The following is a 26,283-nucleotide window of genomic DNA, read 5'->3' on the forward strand; positions in this document are numbered from 1 at the left end:
GCGGCGGCGCGGGGCCAGGACCCCGGCGGGCAGAGGCGGCGACGCGGTCACCCGAGAGTGTGCGGCCGGGCAGCTGAGAGTCGGGCGCCTCGCCCTGCTGGCCGGTGGGGATGCGGGACCGGCTGCCCGACCTCACGGCGGTGAGCGGCGCACCGGATAGCGGTCTGGGCCGGCGGGCGGGGTGCTGAGGGTTCGGGGCAAAGACCCCAGGAGGGATCCGGGGAGAGGGATGATGGGGGCGGAACTCACGAAGAGGAGTCTAGGAACAGGACCCTAGGAGGAGCCTGAGTGTGTGTGTGTGGGGGGGGGGGGGGTCGGGAGGGGAACCCAGGAGGGGGGCCTGGAGAAGGGGACCAGGGAAGAGAGCTCTGAGGAAGAACACCCCGGGAGGGAACTGGTCAGTGTCTCTCGGAGGGGTCTAATAAGAGGGTTCCAGGTGTCGTGTGGCCTCCAGAGACACCCGGGTCTCCAGGGGTGGCAGGGAGTAGTCTTCGGGAAGGACCCAGGCGGCCTTGGAGCAGGGTTCCGGGGATTGGGCTCCAGGGTATCCAAGAGTCACAGGATACACTCGTAGACCTAAGCAGTGTTTCTGAGCAGGTTCTCTGGAAGGGCTCTAGGGTTCCTGGGTCTTCAAGGGTGTTAGGATAGGGTATCAGGAGGGTTCCTGGGATGACATCTCCATGGGTTCCTGGGGCAAGACTCTTGGGGTTCCCTGGGTACCAAGGGACTCAGGTTGTTGGGACTCCGGGCGTGGGCAATGGGAGAGGTCCAAAGCCTGTGCTGGCTGCACTCTAGTCTGGGACACAGGTTCCGGTAGGTGTCCAGGGGTGCCTTTTTCTGCCTTCCTTGACACTATACCCCTGGCTGATGTGGACTGATGTTTGGGTCAGGATCCTTTTGGCCGCTGATGACTGATTTCAATGGGTGAGAGTGTGGTTCAGGAGCAAGGGCTGTGCTTGGACCTCCTGCCCTGGACTGATGTTTGATGCCTTCTTGGGACTCACCATGGCACTGCCTGCCTGGTCTTTTTGCAAGGCTCTTATCGCAACGTCTCCAACTGTCTGCCCCACCCTGTAGGGGTCCCTTTTCCCACGGCCTTGTTTCGCGGACTGATACAGAAGGCTGTACCAAGGGTCCAGTCACTCCACACAAACTTGGAGCTCAGGGCTAAGCGCCTGGTGCGGTCAACACCACCCACAGCTGTGTTAGGTATTTCCCCAGTGCACTGGGGACCAGAAATGTGTTTACGTTTTAACCCAGGTCTTTAGTCACTAGTGAGCATCGCAGCAAGAGGAAGGCTGAGCTTTTAAAGGGGAAAAGGGGGCGGGGGCTTATAGTATATATGTCTACATCTGCAATGCACACAGTCGTTGTACCCTCTTTTGGGGTATAATGGGACATTCAAGACATGTATGCAGTGCGGGCCCAGTCAGGGTGACTGACCATATCATCTCAGGTGCTTATCATTTCTTTGGGCTGAGGACCTCAAGACCCTCCTCAGTAGCTACTTGCAGGCATTGACCGTAGTCACCCACTGCAGTGCAGAGTGTTGGAAGGCATTTTCGCTCTCCAGCTTGACCCCAGAGCCCCCTGTCTACACTGTTCCCTGGTACCCTTCCCAGACCCAGGAACCATTCTGTTTTCTACTCCTGGAGAGCAGCTTTTTGAACATCTGCACACGCCAGCGCTTGTGTTTCTGTGCTGATTGGCTTTGTGACCCTCACCCCAGGGGGCGTCTTTGCTGGATCCAGGTAGAAACCTGGAAAGGGAGAGAAATTGCTTCCAGTGCTGGACTCTGGCAGATTTTGTTGACAGCTCTGAGGAGCAGCAGCAGGTGGTGCCCTCTAGTGTCACAGCTCTAGGCACTGGACGGCCAGGGGGGTGGGGGACATGCCAGGGATGGACCCTGAGCAAGTGTGCTTGCCCGGTGGAGATTCCCGAGACCTTAACAACTGTTAGAACTGTCTCCACTGAGGCCTGAGACCCTTGGCCCTAAAGACCTGACAGCCCTCTGGAACTCTTCCCTGGCCCTCAAAGGCTTCTGCATGCCTCTGGCCTCAGCTCTGCCTCTTCACTGCTCCTTCCTGTCACGCCCTAGAACTGCTGAGCTGCTTCCCAGTGTGCAGTCACAGCTACTTTTGCTGCTTCTGCTTCTGCCCCTGTTGACCCTGGTCTTGCCTTTCCTCCCATACAGCTGCTCTGACTCAGTGTGCTTCAGGCTATCGGCTCCACTGTCCAGAGCTGCTGCCTCAGCCCCTTTACATGCTCCCAGTCCCTCCTGCCCCAGTAGAAGCAGGTGGAGCAAGACCACCCCAAAGAAGCTTGCATGGGTCAGGGCCAGCACAGCCCACTCACCCAATGAACACTGAATGAGCTGGACAACCTGGTTGTAAAGACGGCAAAAGTGTGTACCAATTACAGACCTCCTTTGCAAATGAAGGTTTGGATTTGCACCAATTCCAGCATTACCTCTTTGGCAACTGCCCTCTGATTTAGGGGCGAATGGCTACAGGGTCATCCAGAGTTCACAAAGGCTTGTGATAGCAAGAAGTCCAGTGCACACTGAAAACCCTGACAGAGGCAGTGCCCCTAGGAGCTGGAGCAGTCAGCCGTAGGCATTGTGTAGGTTCCTCAAAGCACGCAATGTTCAACTTGGCTGGTGCTGCCCTAGGGGTAGCCCAGATGGCTGTTTGACTGACAGTCAGGCCTTTTGCTTACAGCAGCTGGGGCATCAAGAGAGTCAATTGCCTCATCTGCCAGTGTCTTTGCTTGCTAACAGGAAGATGAACATTAGAAAGAATGCTTATGATAAAACCTTAAGAGCCTGTCATTGTCTCTAATGCTAACTTAACAGTGCTTGAGCTGTGTGTATTATTTTCCCGGTCCCCAAGGAGTAGTCCCCTTTGTCTAACGTCATTCACTGTAACCAGCTTCTAGTTCTATCTATACTGCTGCACATGAAGTGTCAATCAGTCTTTTTAGGGCTGGATTATATTCAAAGTGACTTGACTTCATGCTTTCCATTGTGTAAAGATGCTACCACTATAAATGTGGGGGTCACTGTGAAAGTGGAGGTGGTGATAATACAGTGGGCAAGCGTTGAGACTGTCGAGGTCACCAGAATCAGCTGGACTTCTTTCTTGAAAGTAAAAGAATGATTTCTGCTGGTCGTGGCTGGCTTGGCTTTGCAGCAGAAACACAGCTTCTGCTCTTCAAATGGTTGCAGCCTTTGGAGCAGGGTCTGAGGCCCACTGCCCAAAGACCTGGTTTCTTAAACACTTCCATTAGTGACCCCTTTTCACTTGAGAAATTTTTACATGATCCTGCGTATCGACGTCTGTAAAATAGTTGTACAAATGGAGCCTAACTGGTGATGATAAATCATAGATGTTAATTTTAAACAATCGCTCAGGGTTTATCACTTCTCATTTGTCAAGGATGACAGCAGATGAGATGGATGTGTTTGTTTTATGTAAAGAAGTAAATCTTGGCTCAATATTTGATACTACAGGGTTTAGAGCACAGTGTTGCTATTTTGATTTTATAATTGTCAGTGCCCCAAAGCCCCTCCGTATAAATAAATGCGTAGTAAAAAGTGGCAAAGTATGCTGAGGGCCATCTCAGAAGACGGTGGGAGTTCTGTCCTAATCCCAAACCTAATTCATTGATTTTTTTTTTCTAAATGAAACTTAAGTCAATTTAAAAACAAATACATAAACATGATGTGATATATTTATTTGAGTGCATACTTGGAGTTGTTTCTGTCTCCACCATTTGAGTCTTTAGCCACACTGAGGTTGTCAGGCTCGGTGGTAGGCACACTGACTCACTGAGCCATCTCACTGGCCCCAGTAAGTCCTTCTTTAGTCCAGGATTTTCAGAAATAGGGAGGATATGTGAATCAGTGGGCTGGGGAGATGGGTTAGTTGTTCAGCTGCTTGCCTTGCAAGCGTGAGGACAATGGGGTCAATTCTCAGATCTACATTTTATTTTTTCTTAAAGATTATATATTATGTATACCTTGTGCTCTCTGCATGTATGCCTGTAGACCAGAAGAGGGCACCAGATTTCATTACAGACAGTTGTGAACCACCATGCGGTGGCTGGGAATTGAACTCAGCTCCTCTAGAATAGTCAGTGCTCTTAACTGCTGAGCCATCTCTCCAGCTCCAGACCCACATTTTAAAAGGCACCTTGGTGCCGGGCAATGGTGGCGCACGCCTTTAATCCCAGCACTCGGGAGGCAGAGGCAGGTGGATCTCTGTGAGTTCGAGACCAGCCTGGTCTACAGAGCTAGTTCCAGAACAGGCTCCAAAGCCACAGAGAAACCCTGTCTCGAAAAAGCAAAAAAAAAAAAAAAAAAAGGCACCTTGGTACATACTTTAATTCTAACTCTGGGGAGGTGGAAATAGCTTCCCAGGGCTCACTGGAGTTGAGGGTAGTGAGAAACCCTGTCTTAAAAGTCAAGGAGGACAGTGTCTGAGGAATGACAGCTAAGGATGTTGCCCGGCTTTCCTATATACATACTTTAGGGTGTATGCTTCTGTGTACACATTGCCTGTGTGTGTTATACACAATGAGTATGTTACTTGGTTTTCTTGTAGGATTTCGGACCTAGAAGTGACCTTATCAGGTCCAGTTCCCTGCCATTTCCATACAAGGACCGAGCAGTTAGCAGCAGAGTGGAAGCTTCCACCATGGAGCTCTGGCCAATGACTGGTGAACCTCAGTTGTTTCCTCCTGTGCTGAGGACAGAAGTCAGGGCTTTATGGCCGTGCAGCCAGTGTCTTCCACTGAGCCCCATCCTCTCCCCAAGTAATTTATATCCAGACCTCTCTATACTTTGGTTTTCTTGTGCGACAGCTCTCTTTCTGCCTCTCAGAGAGAGGTGTGTATCTAACACAGGAACCTCTGGAACGGGGAAGCAAGTGCCAGGGCTTACACTGTTGATAACCTACTAGATTCTTCATTTTCGGGAAGTTAGAAAAAGCCACTTTCTCTTTAATATCTCTAGTTTAAAATTATCTGACTTGAATTTGGCATGTTTAAAGTAACGTGTTTGTTTTCCTTTTGGTTGAGGAGGTTTGGGGAATGGTCTCACACTGCAGCCCAGGCCAGCTTGGACTTAGTGTGTAGCCTCGACCAACCTTGACCTCCTAGCAAGCCTCCTGCCTCAGTCTCCTGCCACAGGCAAGAGCATCCGAATCGGGCAGCTGTAATTGGAATGTTTGGGAGGTGGAAGCAGAAGGGTCAGAAATTTAAGGCATCCTGAGTTCACAGCTTCCGGCCTGGGCTACATGATCCCCTGTTTCAAAAGACAAACAAAAAGGGCTACTTACCAGATAAGTTTAATTGTTGTTTAGTTAAAAATACATTCTTGAAATTTTCAAGTAGTTTGGAATGGGTTGCCTGCCTCTTCACGTCATATATCCAAATACGGCTTTTTCACAAATAAGATCTAGTGTTTAATTTTGTGGTTAAAATGGCTAAACTGCAATGACCACAGTGACCCAGAGTTTGTGGTTTCGCAGAAAGGTTCCTCATTAGCTGTTTATACATCCGCCTGAGGAAAAGGTGTTCGTGGTGATCACCTGTGAAAGATTCAAAAATTGCCTCGTTTGGCCAGGCGGTGATGGCTCATGCCTTTAATCTCAGCACTCGGAAGGCAGAGGCAGGCAGATCTCTGTTAGTTCGAGGACACCCTGGTCTACAAGAGCTAGTTCCAGGACAGGCTTCAAAGTTACACGGAGAAACCCCGTCTCCAAACAAACAAACAAACAAACAAAAACAAAAAATAAAATGCTACCTCATTTGAGTAGCAGTGAGAGGTTGAGGCCGGAAGGTCCTGAGTTCCAGGTTAGCTTGGGTGATGTGGTAAGTCCTTATTGCAGAAGAAGATTAATCGTGGTAAACAGTTTGCATCCACAGATCTTGTATGGTCCGAGAGAAGCTTCCTGCTTTGATCCACTGTTCATTTAACACAAAACCTCAAGAAACTTGCCTGGGATTGCTTAGACTCTGCGTCCAGAGTGCCTGTCTCTGGCAGAACGTACGAGCACAGAGAGAATGCCCGGTCTGAGCTAGATGAGACACTAGAGACAGACTAAAGTGAACTGGCTGTATGCCGTGGATTCCTGTGGTTGAGGGAGGAAGAGTGAGGGTGTTAATAAATCAGAATGCATTAGGTCATGTATAGGAGATTCTGGGTTTTCCCGTGGACCAATTATTTCCTGTTTTTGCTTGAACCAGGGTGGCCTGAGAGCATCTGCCATGGCTAGACTTCCTCTTGGCCTCTTGGTTGCAGGATAAGCCCACTTCCTGACAGTTTCCTTATCCTCCCTGGCCCTGCATGCCTCCCTCTTGGCCTTGCTCACACCTTCACCACCAGGAAGTTCCTGTCTGGTTTTCCTCCCTGTCCCTGGCAATGGTTACCTTCTGTCCTAGCAGCCTGCACAGAGGTGCAGAATGGTGTCTCTCCATGTGCCCCTGATTCCCTAATCACCCTTTCTTTAACTGCTGCCACCAGTGTATGTGCTTCTGAGACCTGGGTACATTTTCAGGTCACAGCTCATTCTCAGAGAGGATTGTCAGTATAGGGTAGTTGAGGTGCTCATGGCCCCAGGGCAGCATGTGGTACCTTCAGAGAGCCTTTTCCCTCCCCTCCCTCTCTGCCTCCTGTTACCTGCCTGCCTGCCTGCCTTCTTTCCTTCCTTTCTTCCTTTGTCCGTATGTCCGTCCCTCCCTCCCTCCCCCCTCTCCCCCCCTCCGTCCCTCCCTCCCTCCCTCCCTTCCTTCCTTCCTTCCTTCCATTCTTCCATTATCTTTGTCTTACTGTGTATCCCAGGTTGGCTTAGAGTTAACCATGAAGCCCAGTCGGGCCCCAGACTCAGGATCTTCCTACCGCTGCTTCCTGAGTGCTGGAATTATAGGCATGTCCCACCAACTCCAGTTTTTTGTTTTTCTTTTTCTTTTTCAAGCAGGTTCTCACTGAGTTGGTTGTACAGGGTGGCTTCAAGTTGTTTTTTATTTGAGACAGGACCTCTGTGTAGCCCTGTTTGTCTTAGAACTTGCTATGTAGACCAGACTGGCCTTGAACTCACAAAAATCTACCTTCCTCTGCCCCCCAAGTGCTGGGATTAAAGGCATGTGGCATTATTGCCAGACTTCCTGGCATCAAATTTGAGATCCTCCTGCCCCAGTTCTCAAAGGCATTTGAGGCTTCAGGTGTAAAATCAGGGTGTCAGCACCTCCAAAAGCCATGGCTGACATTTTTCTTTGCATCTTGTAGATTCTAAGACACTGGTCTTCGACACTCCATTCCCAAGCATGCAGATCCCCTGTGCCAACCTGTGCTTTGCTCTTGTTTTCCTTGCTCTGTGATTATCTCAGCGATTGCAGCCCACCCTCCTCTAGAGTGAGCCATCCTAACTGGGCATGTCAGCGCCCCTGTCCCAAATGTGGTTCCCTTGCTTAGGGCTGTTGGGACATCATACTTCAGCACTGTCCTTCTTTCCAGACATCTGAGAGAACAGTGTGTTGACCGACAGTGTGCCTTGGGCTCTGGGAGAAATCACACAGAAGGAGCAGGTGTGTGGCCCTGAGAAGCCAAAGGGAGCTGTGCTAGGTTTCATGGATATGTAAGGCATCCTCTTAGGTGATGCCCCCTTTTTTATTAAGCTGGTCCTGGCTATGTGGTTTCATCTCCCTGGTGACAAAGGTTCCTCTCATACTCCTGTCTCTATCTTAGAGCCACACTCCTAGCCTTAACTAAGCAGCCATCTTATCCACGCGGACAGCAGTAGAGAGGGTGCATACGGTGTGGGAAGAGCTGATCAGGCCTTAGGGAGTCACGGGTGGTACGGAGAGAGGCAGAATTCTTGTGCTTTCATAACATTTCTCTTTTCTTTCATTTTTTTTGGAGGGGGTGTGGATAGCATTTCTCTATGTAACCCTGACCAGCCTGGAACTCACCGTGTAGACCAGGTTGGCCTAGAACTCAGAGATTCTTGCCTCTGCCTCCGGAGTGCTGGGATTAAAGGCGTGCACCACACTGTTTGGCTTTAACACATTTCTTTCTTTTTTTTTTAAAAAAAATATTTATTATGTATACTACATTCTGCCTCCATGTATGCCCACACGCCAGTGGAGGGCGCCAGATCTCATTACAGATGGTTGTGAGCCACCATGTGATTGCTGGGAATTGAACTCTGGACCTCTGGAAGAGCATCTAGCCCTTTAACACATTTCTTAAATTCACAGATTTTTCTTAGATGAGAATTGTAGTAGGATTTTGTTTGCAAGTTTACCTGGGTGGTAAGGGGGGGTACTGCTGTGTGTCAGTCCTGCGGGGTAAAGGCAGTGAAGGTAGGTTCCTAGGGTGCCTTGGCAGCCTTGACTGCAGGGAGGGAGGCTGGGAGGCTGGACTCACAGGCCTGTGCTGACTCACAGGGCTGCTCTGGGGGAGAGAGCTCGGCAAGTCCCTCCCCTGTGCTGGCTGGCTGGGCTCAGCTGGGGGATTTAGAGACCAGCTTCTAGGGATGGGGTGGGGAGGGGACATTTAGAGCTGTTGACAAAAGCTGCTTCCAGCTAATTTAGAGTTTTCTGTGCTGCTAGAGGCTTTGACTGTTTAGAAGGGAGGCTTCCAGGTGGGTTACTGCGCAGGCAGTCCCAGCATCTCTCTAGCATCCTGTGCAGACACAAGCCCCCAGGCCTCAAAGGCAGCAGCAGCTGGGCTATAGTACGTCATCATCCAGCATTCTCAGGATCCAAGGCCATGTGTCCAGCCGGCATAGGAAGTGCCTGGTTCTGTATCTTTGATCCTGTGTTAGGCTGTTGCTAACTGTGTCTGTAATGTCACTGTCATCTTCTCCAGTGTTATTTGACCCTCGTCTTCCCCAACTCCTCTTTCCTTGTCAGAGTGTTTGTTATTAAACACAGTATATAGTGGTCATTCTCCTCTTAGAAAGTAAGGATGTCAGCTGACATACCTCGGAAGTTACTGTGCACTCTACAAAAGTCAGCTAGTGCTGTCAGCAGTTTGGTTTGTTTTCAGATAAGGTCTCCCATTTTCCAGGCTGGCCTTGAACTCAGTATATAGTAGAGGTCGACCTGGACCTTCTGATCTGGAAGTTGGCCCCGAACTTCTGATCATTCTGCTTCCACCTCTCAAGTGCTGGGATTATAGGAGTGCACAACCAAAGCCATTTTTAAATGGTGTTTTTTTGTTTTGTTTTTTGTTTTTGGAGACAGGGTTTTTCTGTGTAGCCCTGGCTGTCCTGGAACTTGCTCTGTAGATCAGGCTAGCCTGCCTTCCTCTGCCTCCTGAGTTCTAGGATGATTAAAGGTGTGTGCCATCATCACCTGGCTTAAAAAAAGATTTATTTGTCTATGTATTTTATGTATATGGGTTTTTTGTTTGCATGTTGACTGCACACCAGAAGAATACATCAGATCCATTGGGACAACAGTTATAGACAGTTGTGAGTCACCATGTGGTTGCTGGGAATCGAACCCAGGTCCTCTGGAAGATCAGCCAGTGCTCTTAACCACTGAGCCATCTCTCCAGCTTCCACCCCCAGTAGCATTTTTCATCTTTACAGACCATGAACATATTACAGGGATGGTGATGTGGTCCAGTGTTGAGTACTTGGTTAGCGAGCTCAGAGCCCAGAATCAATCACCCGGATGACTCTGTGTATGTGTGTGATGTGTGTGTACAGTATGTTGGCTCTTGGGGACGAACCTGTTGTGAGTGGCCCTGATTGAGGTTCAGATGAACGTGAACGTGCCTGCACAGATATCTGGCCTTTGTTTTCTTCCCCCATTGGTGTCACCTGTCACAATGAAGGAGCTGCAGAATTAGATGGCTGCAGGCTGTGGCGTGCGGCTGCTCTGCTGCTCTTGGCACCCAGTGCACAGCTGAGGTGCTTTGGGTCCTGAGTTGCTGTTCAGCCTCTGACACTTTGAAAATGTTTTCTATTCCAGTGTAGGAAAAACGACGATGGAGACACTACTGTCGTCGTTGTTGAAAAGGACCATTTCATGGATGATTTCTTCCATCAGGTAAGCATTTAATGAAGTGCAGCCTCAGACTTTACCTTACTATAGTAGTTTTTGTTGTCATATGCAAAACAGGACGCCCATGTACCCTGGAACTGCGTGTGGCTAACGGCAGGCCTTATACCTGGCTGGTACCAAGAGGTTGTGCCACTGGTGCCATCTGCATTCCATGCCACCCCCACAGAGAGGTCAGCTAGCCACATGGTCCTCAGTATGTCCTAATCATGACCTATGTGACTTTTGAAGTTTTGAGTAATGTCTCCCTGTGTGGCCCAGGTTATTTAACATTTGACCCTGCTGTCCTCCTGCCTCAGCCTCCTGAACATGGCTGTTTTTTATAGTAATTTGAATTTTTTTTTTTTGAGATAAAGTTTCTCTGTAGCTTTGGGACCTGCCTTGGAACTCACTTTGTAGATCAGGCTGGCCTGGAACTCACAGAGATGCACTTCCCTCTGCCTCCCGAGTGCTGGGATTAAAGGTGTGCACCACCACTGCCTGGCTAAAGTTGTTTGAAATGTGTAAGTTCTTTGGGACTTTCAGCATCATTGACAGCCAATATCAAGACAGATTCAAGTGACTATGCATGCAGACAACCTGGAAGGGAAGGCTGGATAGACACAAGGGTTGGAGGCACTGTGGGACATAGGACCAGTGTACCTGGGTGGGTGGATCAGGGCTCTCTTTCTGTTGCTCTCTTTCTGTGACTTGGAGCTGCAATGTCCCAAGCAGTACTTCCTCCTTTGGGAAGCCAACCACATCTCTGGAGTGGCTTTTTAAAGGGTCTCACCACAAGACTTGTGACTTCTTAGGAACTCAGGCTCTTTGGTTCCTTGGAAGCAAGAATTCTGGCTTTTTGAACTCAATGTCTGGGGTGACTTCTGTTGTTGTAGTTGACCGCAAGTGGAGCAGGGTACTTGTACTCTGGGACCATTTTTTTTTATTCTTTGTTCTTTTTGGGGCCCACCACTCAGCTCCCAAATGAATCACATAGAGTCTTACTGTTTTTTTATGAATGCCCAGTCTTAGCTTGGCTTGTTTCTAGCCAGCTTTTCTTAACTTAAATTATCCCATCTACTTTTCTTCTTTTTTTTTTTTTTTCCCTCTGAGACAGGGTTTCTCTGTGTAACAGTCTTGGCTGTCCTGGAACTCCCTCTGTAGACCAGGCTTGTATATGGAAGTTTCTGTCCTGCCTAGTTCTGCAGCTATTCAGTCCCAACAGAACACACAGAGGCTTATATTAATTACAAACTGTTTGGCCTACTAGTTCAGGTTTATTATTAACTAGCTCTTATAGCTTAAATTAACCCATAATTCTTGTCTGTATTTAGCCTCGTGGCTTAGTACCTTTTCTCAGTGTAGGATTTTCATCTTGCTTTTTCTGTGTCTGTGTGGTGACTGCAGACTGAGCCTTTCCTTTTCCTAGAATTCTAGTCTGGTTGCCCCGCCTATATTTCCTGCCTGGCTACTGGCCAGTCAGTATTTTTTATTAAACCAATATTAGTAGCAATCTTTTATTTTTTTCTCTTTTTTCTGAGACAGGGTTTCTCTGTAGCTTTGGAGCCTGTCTTGGAACTAGCTCTTTTTTTTTTAAATTTATTTATTATGTATACAGTATTCTCAGTATTCTGTCTGCATGTATGCCTACAGTCCAAAAGAGGGCACCAGATCTCACTACAGATGGTTGTGAGCCACCATGTGGTTGCTGGAAATTGAACTCAGGACTTTTGGAAGAGCAGGTAGTGCTCTTAACCACTGAGCCATTTCTCCAGCCCATTGGAACTAGCTCTTGTAGACCAGGCTGGCCTCGAACTCACAAAGATCCACCTGCCTCTGCCTCCTGAGTGCTGGGATTAAAGCTTTGCGTGTGCCACCACTGCCTGGCTACTAGTAGCAATCTTTACAGGGTACAGGGACATTATCCCACAGCACAGGCTGGCCTTGAATTCACAGAGATGTGCTTGCTTCTGAGATTAAAGGCTTGTACCACCACTGCCTGGCTAGCTTTTTTCCTTTTCTTCCTTCTGTATATCTTACTTTCACTCTTACTCCATGGCTAGCTCCTAGCATCCTCCTCTCCTTGTTCTTGCTCATTCTCCTTGATCCTTTCTTCCCAGTTTCTCCTCCCATTTATTCTCTCTGCCTGCCAGCTCCCCCATCCTTTCCTGCAAGCTATTGACCATTCATCTCCTTATTATACCAATCAGATGTTTTAGACAGGCAAAACAACACAGCTTCATAGAACTAAACAAATGCAACACATCTTTGTACGTTTAAAACAAATGTTCCACAGCATAAACAATGTAACACATCTTACAGTAATATTCCCCAGCAGTTACTGTGAGTGTATTGATCTGGCTTCTCCCATTTGTTACAGACTTTATTCTATAGTTGTTTCTGTGAATGAAGTGACACCTTAGACAGAGAAACAATCAGGCTTGTTATCATAAGGCCTCTGGTAGAAGAAGCCTTAAGGGAAGTACACATCACACAGAATGATACAGAAGACAGAATTTGTTCCTCACCCGGGAGGGTGTGGTTAAAGACTAGTAAAGCAAGGCGACAAGTGGAGAACTTTCCAGAGAAGATGGTTATAATGGGTGGAAGAGGCCCTGTGGGGGGCAGCTTGCAGTCTCAGACTGGACCAGCACCTCTACCACCATGTACCCTCCTCCTGGGGAGCTTCCTCCACGGGCACTGGGGCCCACGGCTGCCTTTTTCTGGTAGAGCCAGTCTGGCATCAGCTGCTGTGAAGTCAGGGGAAGGCAAGGACTCTCTTACCTGGGCTGTCCCCTTTACTTTCTGACATATGGGCCATCAGTGTTACCTTGAAAGTGGCACTTTCAAATGCAAATTGAAATGTCATCTCTAAACTGGAACCAGCGCTATTCCTTGATTTCAGCCTCTATAGCAAGATAACCAAAACATTAAAATAATCTGTTTTTATTAAATTTTTAAAAATGCATGTTTATCGGTGGTTTGTTTGCATATATGTCTGTGCATAACATGCATGCAGTGCCCATGGAGGTCAGAAGAGGTGCTGGGTCCCCTAGAATTATAGTTACAAATGGTTATGAGCTGCCATGTGGGTGCTGGGAATTGAACCCAGGTCCTCTGGAGCAGCAACCAGTGCTGTTAACCACTGAGACATCTCTCCAGCCCCAAAGGGAAGTACTTTTTCATAAAAGCATGTAAATGTGTGTTTCTTATTTTGCTGTGACAAGTGACCAGAAGACTGGGGACCGTAAGCAGCACATCCTATCTCGTAGCTCCGGAGCTATCTGTCTTTAGGGAGCATTAGAAACTCAGATCAAGCCATGATCATGCTGCAGAGGAATGAGGACTGCACTCTGGCCCTGGAGACTGCTTTCTTGGTTTGCAGCCCCTCCCTTCTGAGAGCACAGTGCTCGGCTCTCATCATCACATCTTCCCTTCCTGACATTATTTCCTCAGTCTGCGCTGTGCAGGCACAGCTAGATCACCTAGGAGCTTGGTTAGGAGCTGTGAAGAGACGCCACGACCACAGCAACCCTTACATTTAACTGGGGCTGGTGTTATAATTTTTTCCAGATGGTTTCTCACAGCTGGGATTAAAGGTGTGTGCCACCACCGCCCCGCTGGTGTTGTAATAGAAAAAAGTGTTGCATAAGAGCAAGATGTCATGCAACAAAACTTGGGGGAGGGGTTTTTATTAGGGGAAAGGGAACATAAAAAGAGGGAAGGGGAGCAGAGAGACCAGCCTCTGGGAACAGGAGCAGCAGAAGAGAAGAAAAAAGAGGAGAGAGAGAGATGGACAGAGACACAGAGAAGAGAGGTGGACAGGGCCTTTTAAAAAGGGAACATAGCGAATGTGCACAGGAGGTGTTCTTAGTGGCTACAACTGAAGACACAACCTCTCACAACCCCAAGGGCAGGCCAGTACAGATGCCTGAAAACTAACAGCTGGTTTACAGGATTAGGGGTTTAGTCCATTGTCATCATGGCGGGAAGCATGGCGGCATGAGGCACTCGTGGTGCTGGAGAGGTAGCTGGGAGTAGATTGTGGAGAACAGGAAGAGAGAATGAGCTACCTACCAGGCTTGAGCTTCTGAAACCTCAAAGCTTACCCTAGTAACAGACACACTTCCTCCAACTAGGCCACAAGTCTTAATCCTTTCAAACAATGCCGCTGCATGGGGACCATTTTTATTCAAACCATCACACCCAGGATGGCTTCCCAGCTCAAGTCTTAGACCTGTGAAGTCCTTTGCCATGGAAGGCGATGTCAGGGTGTGGCCATGGATCACAGCATATGATGGCTAAGTGAAGGAAGGAGGAGGGACTGGCAGTGCCCCTCCTGCCTCGGTGTCATGTGGCTTCCTCTGTAGCCAGGTTCTATCTGGGTCCGACCTGGATATCCCCACCAGCCTCCTCATCCCAGAGTCCTGGTTGAATCTATATAGGCTCCTTGGCTATATAATATGACAATTATAGGGACCAGGATATCTTCAGGGCCCCATTGCTGAGTGACCACAGACTTTTGAAGATGTAAGTCCATCCAAAGGATCTTGCAGTGAGTTGTTTACACCACACACGCATTCAGGAGGATGATGGAAGGGCAGGCCATTGCATGGCGAAGCTTCCTCATGGAAGGATGCACCCTTGCCTTTTCCCATCCATGGGCGTGGGGTGCTCGCTGTTGACTGCTCTGCTATCTGGAGTCATATGCCTCTACTTAGCACTGTGGGTGGTGGTGTGTGGGCTCAAGTGTAGGGATTTTACAGCATATAGTTTTGCTGGCAAATGTTGCTTTAGTCCTAATAGTAGGAATTGGTAGACTGCTGTTCTTACTACATTTTAATTGTGTGTGTGTGTGTGTGTGTGTGTGTGTGTGTGTGTATGTATGTATGTATGTATATATGTATATGTACACCCACTCATGTGTGTGCTATAACAGGCAGGATAACTTTTGGGAGTTGGCTCTCTCTTTTCCCCATGGGTCTCGGGGATCAAACTCAGGCTGTCAGGTTTGGTGGTGAGCACCTTCACCTACTGAGCCCCCCCCCCCTTTAAAGTAATAATCGCACACACACACACACACACACACACACACACACACACGTAATAATCACAGTGACAACAGAAATGGCACTTCCTCTCCAGCATCCCTCTGATGGACAACAGTGGAACTCTGACCTTACCGTAGTGTCTCTCTCCTAGGTGGAGGAGATTCGAAGCAGCATAGCCAGGATTGCTCAACACGTGGAAGACGTAAAGAAGAACCACAGCATCATCCTTTCTGCCCCAAACCCAGAAGGAAGTGAGTCCATCACCTGTCTGTCCTCCAGCTTCCCCTTAGATGGAGCAGCATGCCCATGCATATGAGCACGCGCAGACCCCCTGGCATTCTAGGTCACCTTTATGGGGTTTGGAAACTCCTGAAATAATGTCAGTGTTCAGCCGGGCGAGGACCAAAGGATATGTGAGTGTGCCCGGTGGGACTCCAGCAGGAACACTGGCTTGTTGTCTGCACTGAGTGCACAGTTGAGGGATGATGGTTCTTGTGTTTGGGGACATTAACAACAGGCTGATTTGGTAGGCAGTGGTTGCTTGCCAGAGCTGGGTTAGTAATGAAAACTGAGAGGGGACTGTAAGTCTGGAGGTCACTGTGTGTCATGGGCTCACAGAGCGGGGTCTGTGCTCGGACGCATTTCCACTTTCCTGTGCCTTAGGGTGTCGGAATATTTTTCTAAATCCTAGCTCTTAGAAACGTTGAATGCCTTTGTTTTGAAACTTTCAGTGTTGGCTGCCACTTATAGAAAAAGCCAGAAAATGAGGTGTGACCTGTGGAGCCTTCCGCAGTGTCTGGTCGCTTCTACACACTTGCTTTTAGAATAGTTCACTGACCTTTGGTCACTCTGCTGCCCCAAAGGAGCCAATCTGCCTGTCTTCCTTCTGGGGAGCCTCAGAATGTCTCTGGTTTCTGGTCACACTGGGGATTTGCAGGGTCTCCCGCACATCTGCCAGGCCTCAGTGTGCTTCAACTCCTTGGGTGTTTTTCTGACTTCACCTCAGATTGCAAGAAAGATGCTGGGAGGGCCCCCAGAGCCTCCTTTGATGCTTTAGGGGTTCAGACATTGCTGTGGGACTGCCATTGTCAGGTCGCTGCAGCAGGTGATCTTTCACCCTGAGACTAGCTGGGGTACCAGGGTTGGCTCTCCAGGTCTAGAGCCAGGTCGGCTGGAGAGTGGCGTGTGTGGGGTGTCTGATGGAGCAACAAGGACTGGGAAGATGGTGATAGCAGGAGAGACCTCTGGTGCCTGGGCAGATCTCTTCCAGGCTGTGCTGTGTGCACCCCTTGTCCTGGTGAGCCTGCAATTGTGGCTCCCACCAACTGCATCTGATGGCACAGTTCAGGGTATGCCAGGAGCTGGTCTGGGCATGGCAGTGGTAGCTGGGGGTAGCACACTTGAGAAGAAGGCTGGATGCGTCTGTGCTTGGCCTGCATGAGTGGATGTGCAGGAGTTGAGTGTTCCAGCTCAGATGCTTTATTTGAACTTTTTAAAGAAATAAAAGAAGATCTTGAAGATCTGAACAAAGAGATCAAGAAAACCGCTAACTGGATCCGAGGCAAGCTGAAGTGTAAGTTTGCCTTCTTGGGTGCTGGTGGGGTGTGGATGTTGGTACCTTGCATTTACTAACATGAAAGTTAAGATTACATCTAAGTAGATTGGATATGTGTATCCAGGTCTCTGGTTTTCATGCTGTATCTTATTGTGGCTCTGGTGGTGACAGAGAAAGGGGGAATAGCATTTATATTGAGTCCCAAAGCTCTCAAATGGGTCTCTTGGCTGAAATAAGCTTCCCAGCTGCCAGGAGCCCAGCTGAGACCTGGGGCTCTGTGTTAAGCATGACACCTGGCTTGGGTGAGGGTTGTGGCTTTCTGCACAGTACTTAAATAGAACTTGCCTTCCTTGATCTTCCTTGATCTGTGAGGAGGACGTGTTTAACTCACAGAGACACATCAAGAGGAGCAAATCTCATCTCTGCATGTCACACCCTCTTCTCAGGGACAGCAACTTCATGGTGGCAGACATGTTGCCCAGGTCCTAGTGTACTCCCCACTGATCTCAAGGCGGACCCTGAGAGTGTGCATCTTAAAAACAGTGTTGTTCCCAAGAATACAACCACTCAGTATCTAATTCAGACTCATTACAGTGACTGGGTGTTTAAAGATACCTGGCGCGCCCCAAATACACACACCAAATACTTACAAACACAGATGCACATACATGCAAACAGCCAGAGCAGCAGAGACAAACATGGATATACAAACGCATACATACGAACACAAACATACAAATGTATAAATACAAACACACAAGGCCCATGCACAATCACACACCTGTGTGCATATTTGTGTATGTCTTTGGTTTTTTATGCATTTTTCTATATACATGTATTTATGATTTTGGTATGTATGCATACATTTATGTATGCAAGTATGTGCATACTTGTATGTTGGTATTTGTATATATGTGTTTACATGGGTGTTAATGTGTGTAGACACAAGTTTGTGCATGCCTGTCTACATGTCTGTCATTGAATACATATATGTGCAGTGTTATAAACATTTCTTTTGGTAACTAGAACAGTGGTTCTCAACCTGTGGGTCTTGACCTCTTTGGGGGTCAGATAACCCTTTCATAGGGGTCACAGATAGCCTGCATATCAGGTATTTACATTACAACTCACAACAGTAGCAAAATTGTAGTTATGAAGCAATACAAAAATGATGTTATGGTTGGGAGTCAGTACAACATGAGGAACTGTATTAAAGGGTCTCAGCATTAGGAAGGTTGAGAACCACTGCTTTAGAGGATTATTTTAAGATATCACCTGTTCTTTAGTTTTGTGGGGAAAATTGAGGCCATCCTGAGACTGCTGTCATACCTGGGTGACTCTGCCCTGCTTCCTTCTAGCTATCGAGCAGAGTTGTGATCAGGACGAGAGTGGGAACCGAACGTCAGTGGACCTGCGGATACGAAGGACTCAGGTCAGCCTTCCAGCCTCAGTTAGACTGAGGCGATGTGGAAGAACAGCATCTCCCTTTGTCCAAATCCAAAGCAATTCCATTTGTTTATTGTGCTGGGATTTGAATCTGGTGCCCTGCATGTGCTCAGCAAGAGCTCTGTCACTGAGCCACATCTGAGCCCAGCTGTTGCATCTTTTTGTCACGTCTGCCCTCCCTCACTGTCTGCACATGGTTGCATCTCTTCACTGTGAAGTGACACCTCAGAAACCCACATGGTCTATGCTGCAGAGCAGGGGACCAGCTGAATCATCTGGATGTTAGTGGTTTGGTCTTAACTGTTTGGGGTTTATCGTTGAGACCTGGGAAGTTCAGTGTTGTGTGAACAAGCCTGCCAGCTCAAGGCAGTCCATGTGCCTGCCAGCTGGATTCAGCTTCCCATAATGCTCACCTCCAGAGGTCAGCTGACTGCTGTAGGCCCCAGATTATTTGTTGGTGTTGTTGGTGGCATTTTGTTTTTTTTTTTTTTTTTTTTGAGACATAGTCTCACTATGTAGTCCTAGTTGGCCTGGAGCTCACTGTGTAGACCAGGCTGACCTTAAACGCAGAGATCTGCCTGCCTCTCCCTCCTGAGTGCTGGGATTATAGGTGTGTGTTACTATGGCCTGGTGACCTCAGGTCATACAGCTTCCATTGCTGCTTTTGCTCTTACTTTCTACTGAAAGAGAGTAACGGTCTGAGCTTTCCAGTCATAGGTTTTACCTCTTGCAAAGGAAGGAATGGCTCTCATACCCTAACACCGTGTTTTCCATGTTCTAGCACTCGGTGCTGTCACGGAAATTTGTGGACGTCATGACAGAATACAACGAAGCGCAGATCCTCTTTCGGGAGCGAAGCAAAGGCCGCATCCAGCGCCAGCTAGAGATCAGTGAGTAGGGAGAGTGTGGCAGACACTCTTCAAGGATTCTTCACACCTTCAGCTTCACCATAAACCGGAAACCCTTTTCTAATGCCTAGGCCTAGTGTCAGCTAGATGTGTTCAGAGTTGGGAGTGGGAAGCCTGTGCTGAGTTGCTCGTAGCTGCTGGCGCTTGTACGTCAGTCACATCTGCAAAGCTTGAGGCGCTTCTGTGTACTGCAGCCCCTCCTGCCTGGCTAGGAGATGACCTCCCATGTGTTTGTTCATCCCGTTGTCACATGCCACCTTCAGGCTAGCTGCTTCTGGCCCGAAGCCCGTGGTGAACCTGTAGGAGAGGCACGGCTGCTCCTCTGTAATACCAGGGCGGGTTTGTGACACATCGCAGTCACATTTCCGCCACATTAGCCTGCCCAGGAAGGGATCTTAGAAAGGGCAGGGAAACTCTGTGGACGAGGCTAATGGCTCAGTCAGAGCTTAGTGATCCCTTAGTTGACTATCCCTGGCTGCATCCCACGCTGCGTCCTCAGTGCAGTTCCCATTGCCCCTCAGCTGGGAGGACCACCACAGACGACGAGCTGGAGGAGATGCTGGAGAGCGGGAAGCCGTCCATCTTCATCTCGGATGTGAGTGCCACAGCCGTACATCAACACACTTAATGTAGACGGGCACTTTTGCCTTTAACTTATCAGCCAGTCTGGAGTTAGTAATACTTTTCCTTTTGCCTTCCGAAGATTATATCGGATTCACAAATTACTAGGCAAGCTCTCAACGAGATCGAGTCACGTCATAAAGACATCATGAAGCTGGAGACTAGCATCCGAGAGCTGCACGAGATGTTCATGGATATGGCCATGTTTGTGGAGACCCAGGTAATGAGGCATCTTCCCCATGCTCTGGCCAGGGAAGCCAGGGCTAGGTATCCAGTCTCAAGTCAGGAGTTGTGTGTGGTGAATGCTGAACTGAAACCTGAGTGTACACTTCCTCCGTAGGCCACTAGTCATTTCAGGAGCCATGCTCGCTGGCCAGCTGCTTAGGTAGAGAGCCACAGGCAGCACCAGGTGCTGGAGAATAATGAGACCTTCAAATGTCTGTGGTGAGTTTTAGGTTAAAATTAAAGGATATACAGAAACCTTACTACAGCCATGGATATGAATACATGTAAATAAATGTGAACACACATCATGTGACCTCAGTTACATATAACAGTGCTCACAGAGGAAGGAGGTGGCCAAGCCAACCACCCTGAAATTGGCAGGACTGTGGGGACGTTGGTTTTCCCCTCTTGGGGCTGTTGACTACAAGGATGACTGAGCACCAGGCTCTGGTGACACACACCTTTAATCCCAGCACTCGAGAGGCAGAGGCAGGCGCATGTCTTTGATTTCGAGGCCAGCCTGGTCTACATAGTGAGTTCCAGGACAGGCTCCAAAGCTACAGAGAAACCTGTCTCGAAAAACCAAAACAAGGATCAGGATAGTGCTTAAAGACTAACCTTGAGGGTAAAATCACTGAGACTGACCAGAGCCCACCTCACTCTATGGTGTTCTTGCCTGCTCTGCAGCTCAGGCAGGGATGACCAGAGTGTGTGCAAGTATAACATCAAGTTGTGTGTGCTTGGGTGATGTGTCCATACTGACTCAGTTGCACTGGGAACCTACAGAGACTGAACCAGTGTTCCAGGGTTTTCAGATCCCTCAGGATCATCTGGGGCAGGCTAGGGTGCATCTGGCCTCCAGCGAGACAAGCTTTTGTTCCTCACCGCCTTTCTGAGGTAGCTGTCAGGTTCCTTGGCTGATAGCTAGTGATGTTCTCTGATGCCTAGATATGTCAAGGGTTTAGGGTCATCCCCACATGCCTTGAATGGTGTTTATTTTGATAAACTTTATTGTAAAAACCTGTGAAAAAGCTCACGTACCAGATACCTGTGGAGGATGCCAACAGTTATGGAGAGGCAAGGGTAGGCACTGTGGGTTGGGGTGGGTATCTGTGGGCAGGGATTAGCATTGATGGTCAGGAATGGACACGTGTGGTTTTCTTTGACCTGGGATGGACCAGTTGCCACTTAGTCTAAGAACTGCGGAGTGGGGCATCTGGTGACTTTCGGGCTCAGAGGGAAGTAGTTGTGTGATGGTAGATCGATTTTGAAATCCCAAAGCTTTGTACGGCTCAGGCTTTAGTTATAATCACTCCATACCTAATGTGTGGTGGGAAGCTTCATTAGGACAAGCCACCATAGGTGGCCTCACTTCCTGTTACCTTTTAGACGTCTGTCGTTGTGTTAGGTTGGTAACACAGAAACACAGAATCAGGACTTGCTAGTGCATTTGCTTGTGAATGATAGTCACCTGTCCATCCTTCTTCAATGCTTTGCTATTGGCTGCTGCAGACTCTGTCTCCTCCCGGACAGGACCCAGGTAATGCACCTCCCCACAACGTGCTGTAGACTCTCCTCCCATTGTCATCTTTGATCATCAGTTCATTGTCACCCGGAGGCTGTACTTAGTTTGCTGATATTGTAAAGATAAGCAGTGGTGGGTTTCTGCCTGTTAGAAAAGACATCATCCTTTGTGTGTGGAATGTTTTACTGAGGGTAAAACATGAGACTAACCTGAGCTTGCAGCCCTCCCTTCACTGTGCGTCTGTGAAGACATGTCAGGTCATTGCTCATCTGTGGATGGTCTTCACCTGTCATCTGTGAAGACATGTCAGGTCATCATTCACCTGTCCTTGCTGCCACCGCCCCTTTCAGCTGCTCCTGAAACAGGAATTGGGTTGCGTTTGCTGGTGTGTCTGCACCACTTTGTAACTGTGAGGGATCCTGTCTCCATCCCTCTCGTGCTGGGCTTACATGGGAGCTGTCTCGGGAGACATGAGAGAGTGAGCGACTTGACGTTTGCTGAGCTTGACACTTTTTTGCAGGGTGAAATGGTCAACAACATCGAGAGAAATGTGATGAATGCTGCCGACTACGTCGAACACGCCAAGGAAGAAACCAAGAAAGCCATCAAATATCAGAGCAAAGCCAGGCGGGTGAGTTGTGCTCTGAGGACCGAGCCCTCCTTTGCTTTCTCTTCTCTTGGTCTCTAGCCATGGAAGAAGTAAAATGCCTTAAATACATGTTTTATTTTAAAAATCAAAATAATTCTTTTCGCTAAAAATTCCTAAGTTGATTTATATATATATATATATATATATATATATATATATATATATATAACTATTTAGTGTTGTAAGTAATTTAAACCCTTTAGCACCTCAAGTCAGGACTGACTTGCCTCTTTTGAATTCTGTTCCCTTTTGCCATCATCTGGGCGGGGGATGACAAGGTGGTGGGATTTGGGTTTCACTTAAATTGGTGACACATTGTATGTGACAGCTGTTCACTCCATAAGGTGACTGGCTGTCTGAACCTATGGGTGGACCTGATGTCTTGCGTAGGAGCCCTGGGAGGCAGATGTCCCTTTGCTTAGGCTTCTGTCTTGTACCCATACTGTCCCAAGGGAATGTAACTGGTGCAGAGTCTGGATGTACTCTGCTAGCTTGAGGGGGTTCCATGAGGTTCCGTGTTGCTGCCTGCAGAGGTGCCGAAGATGATGTCTGCTTGGCAACACGTCAGCGCACCACATGGGCATGCGAGCTCTTCCAGGACAGCCGAGGGCCCGCAGAGGGCATCAGTGCCTACTACAGGTGGGAGGCAGAAGCGGGCTGGGTTCCCCTGTCAGAACTCTGACTTTCGGGACTCCTGGGAAAGTGTTCCATGTTTCAGTCCAGTGGAATCCAGTATGAGCCTGTCATGTGCTCAGGAGAAAGCTAGTGTTACCAGGTTACAGAGGACTGCCTGACTCTGGAGGCCTGAGCTCATGGATCAGGCCACCCTGGGAAGACTGACTGCTGTAGGCGTCAGGAGAGGGCCTGTAAGTTAGAGTTCAAAATGAGTGCTGGCAATTGTCTTACTCCCAGCGAAGGATGCCCCTGACTGGCAGTGCACAATCATTGTGGTATAATCAGCCTGCTTTTCTTTGACAGAAAAAGTGGATAATTGCTGCTGTGGTGGTGGCTGTCATTGCTGTCCTGGCTCTAATCATTGGCTTGTCGGTTGGCAAATGATTGCGTAGATGGCGCTGGGTGCTTGCCTCTCCCTCAGGGTGGCAGTAAGTGACTAATCAACTAATTTACTTATTAACCTTTTCAATCAGCCAGTGGTGTGTTTGCCTAGTGTTAATATACTTAAAAGTCACGGGGCTTGTTCGCTGAGTGCTCGGTTCAGGTCTTAGTGGCCTCTGTTTGCTGAGCAGACACAGGCTGGGAGGCCACTGCCCCCAGAGCCTGTCCCCAGTGAAAACCAATGCAGATGCTGCGGTGTAGTTTTGGTGTAACTTTTAGAACAGCAGCAACAATGAAAATGACTGTAAAATGCCCTTCACTGCTCTGTTCACCATGGAACTGAGAATGGAGCTTAAGCTATGGACAACAGCCCAGACCAAACTCCTCTCAGGTCCCTACTTGGCAGCAGACCCCTACTAAAATGAAAACCCTGATATTTAATTACCACAAGTGTCGTATAGTCACTGTGGACAGTTTTATCACTCATGGGCCTTACCTGCCCTGCATCCTGGGGATCCCCCACTGCAGAGTCACCCTTGTGAACTCTGGGCACTCAGGGGTGGTGCTTAAGAGTAATTTTTCACAGTGGCAGAAAGGCTCTCCCACACTCCAGTTCCTCACGGCTTTTTCCCCATGATGTTTTTCTCGTGATTTGAGCACCTGTCGGGTTTGGCTGCCATTGGGAGGAGCAGTGCCCTTGTGGTCAGTGCAGACCATGAGGTTGCACAGAGAGCATCCTTCCTGGGATGAGAAGGACTTGCAGCCCCATGTCTGTTGGAAAGGAGGGTTATATATCTTTCCTGATACCATCTTCTTAGTCTACTGAAAAAGATGACATTGTTTTTTCTATGCTAAAAAACTGAGTATTTTTAGTATTTTCATCAGACTTTGTAGAAGCATGCACTTTCCCCCTGTAGCACAATGAGTCAGTCGGATATGTTCACAAAGGTCCGACGGTGGCTCTCAGCACAGTCAGGGAGGTGCTTGCTTTCTGTGGGTACCCTGGAAATCAGGTGTGATCCTCTGCCTGGGCTAGCTGCACATTGCTGTCATGCCTGCAGATAAAACACACATGCATGCTCATTCATTCATTTATAAATCGACACCAGACAGCTGGGCCCTGTCTAGAAAGGTTCCCTCCTCTCTCACCTAGAGCGTGTTTCCCAATGATAGATAATTGTTTTAGGCTGCAGGCTATTTTCTCTGCACTGTAGATTCCTGTCTCTTTTCTTGCAGAAGGTGATGTTCATCCTCATTTGTGTAGTCACTTTGCTTGTGATCCTTGGAATTATCCTAGCAACAGCATTGTCATAGCAACCACACCCCAAGAGCTCTTTATCCTCAGAGACTCCAACCACACCTGCAGCAGAGTCAGTGTCCTGTCCGTCCACCTGTGGCTCTCAGACCCAGGGCTAGTGGCGCGTGCTGAGGTTTTTATTGGAGGCGAAGAATAAAGCACCACAGAGGTTTCAGGCCACGAAAATGCCACGAGCTGAGTGGATGCCACGTGCCAGCCCAGATAGCCTTGGTCTCTGAAGGGCTCCACAGAGATTTCACAATGGTGGCCTTCTCTCAGTAGCCTTAAAATAGGAATGGTTGAAAAATCCAACTTAAAAAAAATATGTCAGTGTTAAAAATATGTGTGCAGTTTAATTAGGGCGTGCTCTGTGCTCTCTCAGCTGACAGATAATGAAGAGACTGCACCGGGCCTGATTTCTGTTCATGTCTTGCTTGCAGAATCATCACAGAACTGTTTTGTAAGGTATCTGTAATTTTAAATAGCTATAAATTAAATTCCTTAATATATTAACATCGAACCCCCCCTTTTCTAAGCTAGACACTGCCTGAGAAGGATAACAGGCAGGCCCTAGGCACAGGACTGTCACTGAAACCTGGCCTTGCAGCCCTCAGTGCTTTCTGGTGACCCTGACCTAGGAAGTGTAAGGGTTGGAAAAGTCTTGATTGCCTTTAGCTCACTTCTGCCTGCTTCATTATGGAGGGGACACAGCCATGCGCTGTGCTCACGTCACCCTTTCCCCGTTCACTGGTGCTGGTGGAGTCTCAAGGCAAGACGATGGTGGAAGCAGGACTTGGTGCTCACTGACCTCACAGGAGTAGTCCCAGTTGCGAAGCCATTCTTGGACAGCACCTGAAGGACCAGGTTCTCAGCTGCACCCCCACTGATGCCCAGAGTTCCTAGGAAACTGCGAGAGATGGGATGAAGATGTGGGCTGCTTTCTACTTGTGAGCAGGTGGCCCAGTGACTGCGTATCTTGTGCTGACAGCTGACTTAGGATGTGAAGGGCGCCAAGCGCAGCGAACTCCGCCGACTGCCGACTGTGTGTGTGGATGCTCACTCTGCCCAGGCTCGTTTGTCTGGATCTGATGTAGCCATGCTGGTTCTGACAGCAGTCGTGGGATGTACTGAGCTCTTTAGAAACTACCACCCTTACAGTGGCGAGTGTCACTCATTTGCCTCCTCAGTGCCGAGAGCTACTGCAGGAGGCTGGCCTGCAGTGGAGACACTCCTGCCTGGAAGTTCCCCGAAAGCTCTGAAGATGGAGCTGTGTCTGTGGAGCTCCTGCCCTCTCTGCTCCAGTGCCATTGGATTTGGTGGCACCACGTGCCACCGAGGTTCCCAGCCCTCGTGGCAGGTTTCCTTCAGGTTTAGCCCAAGTCCTTGGCCTGCAGTGTGCTCCTCACGATGTGCTCAGGTGGCCTCCTGGCCAAGCGGGCGCCTGATTCTGGCTTTCTTAGTGAAGCAGGGGTGTGTGGGTGAGTGAGTCAGCCCTCAGGATATATTTCTATGCTGACTTCATAGCCTGTTTAAAAATATATTTACAGATTGTCTCGTTACTTTTTCCAACAATTTCTTCAAAAATTTTATGTTTACATTAAAAAGTCAGAGAAGCAAACGAGATATTTCTGCCTCATCATTCTAGAAGGACTTTTGGGGAGCTCTCCATTAGAGAAGGCCCCATGGTGTGCTGCTTTCTGAGGAGACCCAAACAGGTGGCTGCTCACTTCAGACGAACCAACCACAGACCAAAGTAAGTCTAAACACAACTGCCGTGTAGCTGTGTCTCCCACGCAGGACATGGCAGCCGTCATCTGGAGCAGAGCCGCTGAGGTGATCGCAGGAGACTTCTGCTGGTCAGGCCCATTGCTTTGGAGGGCTACGCACAGGCTGACTG

At 48.7% G+C, this 26,283-nt stretch overlaps 1 protein-coding gene across 5 annotated transcripts; it reads left to right on the forward strand.

The window, feature by feature from the left end:
• On the forward strand, positions 1 to 26,004 carry Stx2 (syntaxin 2). 5 transcript variants are annotated; one of them, XR_005974032.1, is made up of 12 exons: positions 1 to 140; positions 9,985 to 10,062; positions 15,256 to 15,355; positions 16,603 to 16,677; positions 18,018 to 18,091; positions 18,887 to 18,995; positions 19,535 to 19,608; positions 19,717 to 19,854; positions 21,905 to 22,015; positions 22,565 to 22,672; positions 23,012 to 23,136; positions 24,769 to 25,217. XR_005974032.1 is itself a non-coding variant. In XM_041648292.1 (11 exons), exons 1-11 carry the CDS (start codon positions 111 to 113, stop codon positions 25,240 to 25,242), a joined length of 1,026 nt encoding a protein of 341 aa, XP_041504226.1. In that variant the 5' UTR covers positions 1 to 110; the 3' UTR covers positions 25,243 to 26,004. The 5 variants fall into 5 exon arrangements, 4 of the variants coding, with proteins under 4 accessions (XP_041504226.1, XP_041504228.1, XP_041504229.1 ...); XM_041648292.1 differs by lacking the exons at positions 22,565 to 22,672; positions 23,012 to 23,136 and having other exon boundaries at positions 24,769 to 24,851; positions 25,089 to 26,004; XM_041648294.1 differs by lacking the exon at positions 22,565 to 22,672 and having other exon boundaries at positions 24,326 to 25,217.
• Positions 26,005 to 26,283: the final 279 nt, after the last annotated feature.

This window comes from Microtus oregoni, unplaced genomic scaffold (genome assembly GCF_018167655.1).
Source record: "Microtus oregoni isolate MIOR12 unplaced genomic scaffold, Mior012 000003F_ref0000135, whole genome shotgun sequence".
Taxonomy (NCBI): Eukaryota; Metazoa; Chordata; class Mammalia; order Rodentia; family Cricetidae; genus Microtus; species Microtus oregoni.

Excerpts from the sequence above, each read along its gene's own strand:
- Stx2 (XM_041648292.1), top strand. The coding sequence starts at position 111 with ATGCGGGACCGGCTGCCCGACCTCACGGCG. Across the intron at positions 10,063-15,255 it reads TGGATGATTTCTTCCATCAG|GTGGAGGAGATTCGAAGCAG; the intron begins GTAAGCATTTAA and ends TCTCTCTCCTAG. Across the intron at positions 16,678-18,017 it reads GATCCGAGGCAAGCTGAAGT|CTATCGAGCAGAGTTGTGAT; the intron begins GTAAGTTTGCCT and ends GCTTCCTTCTAG.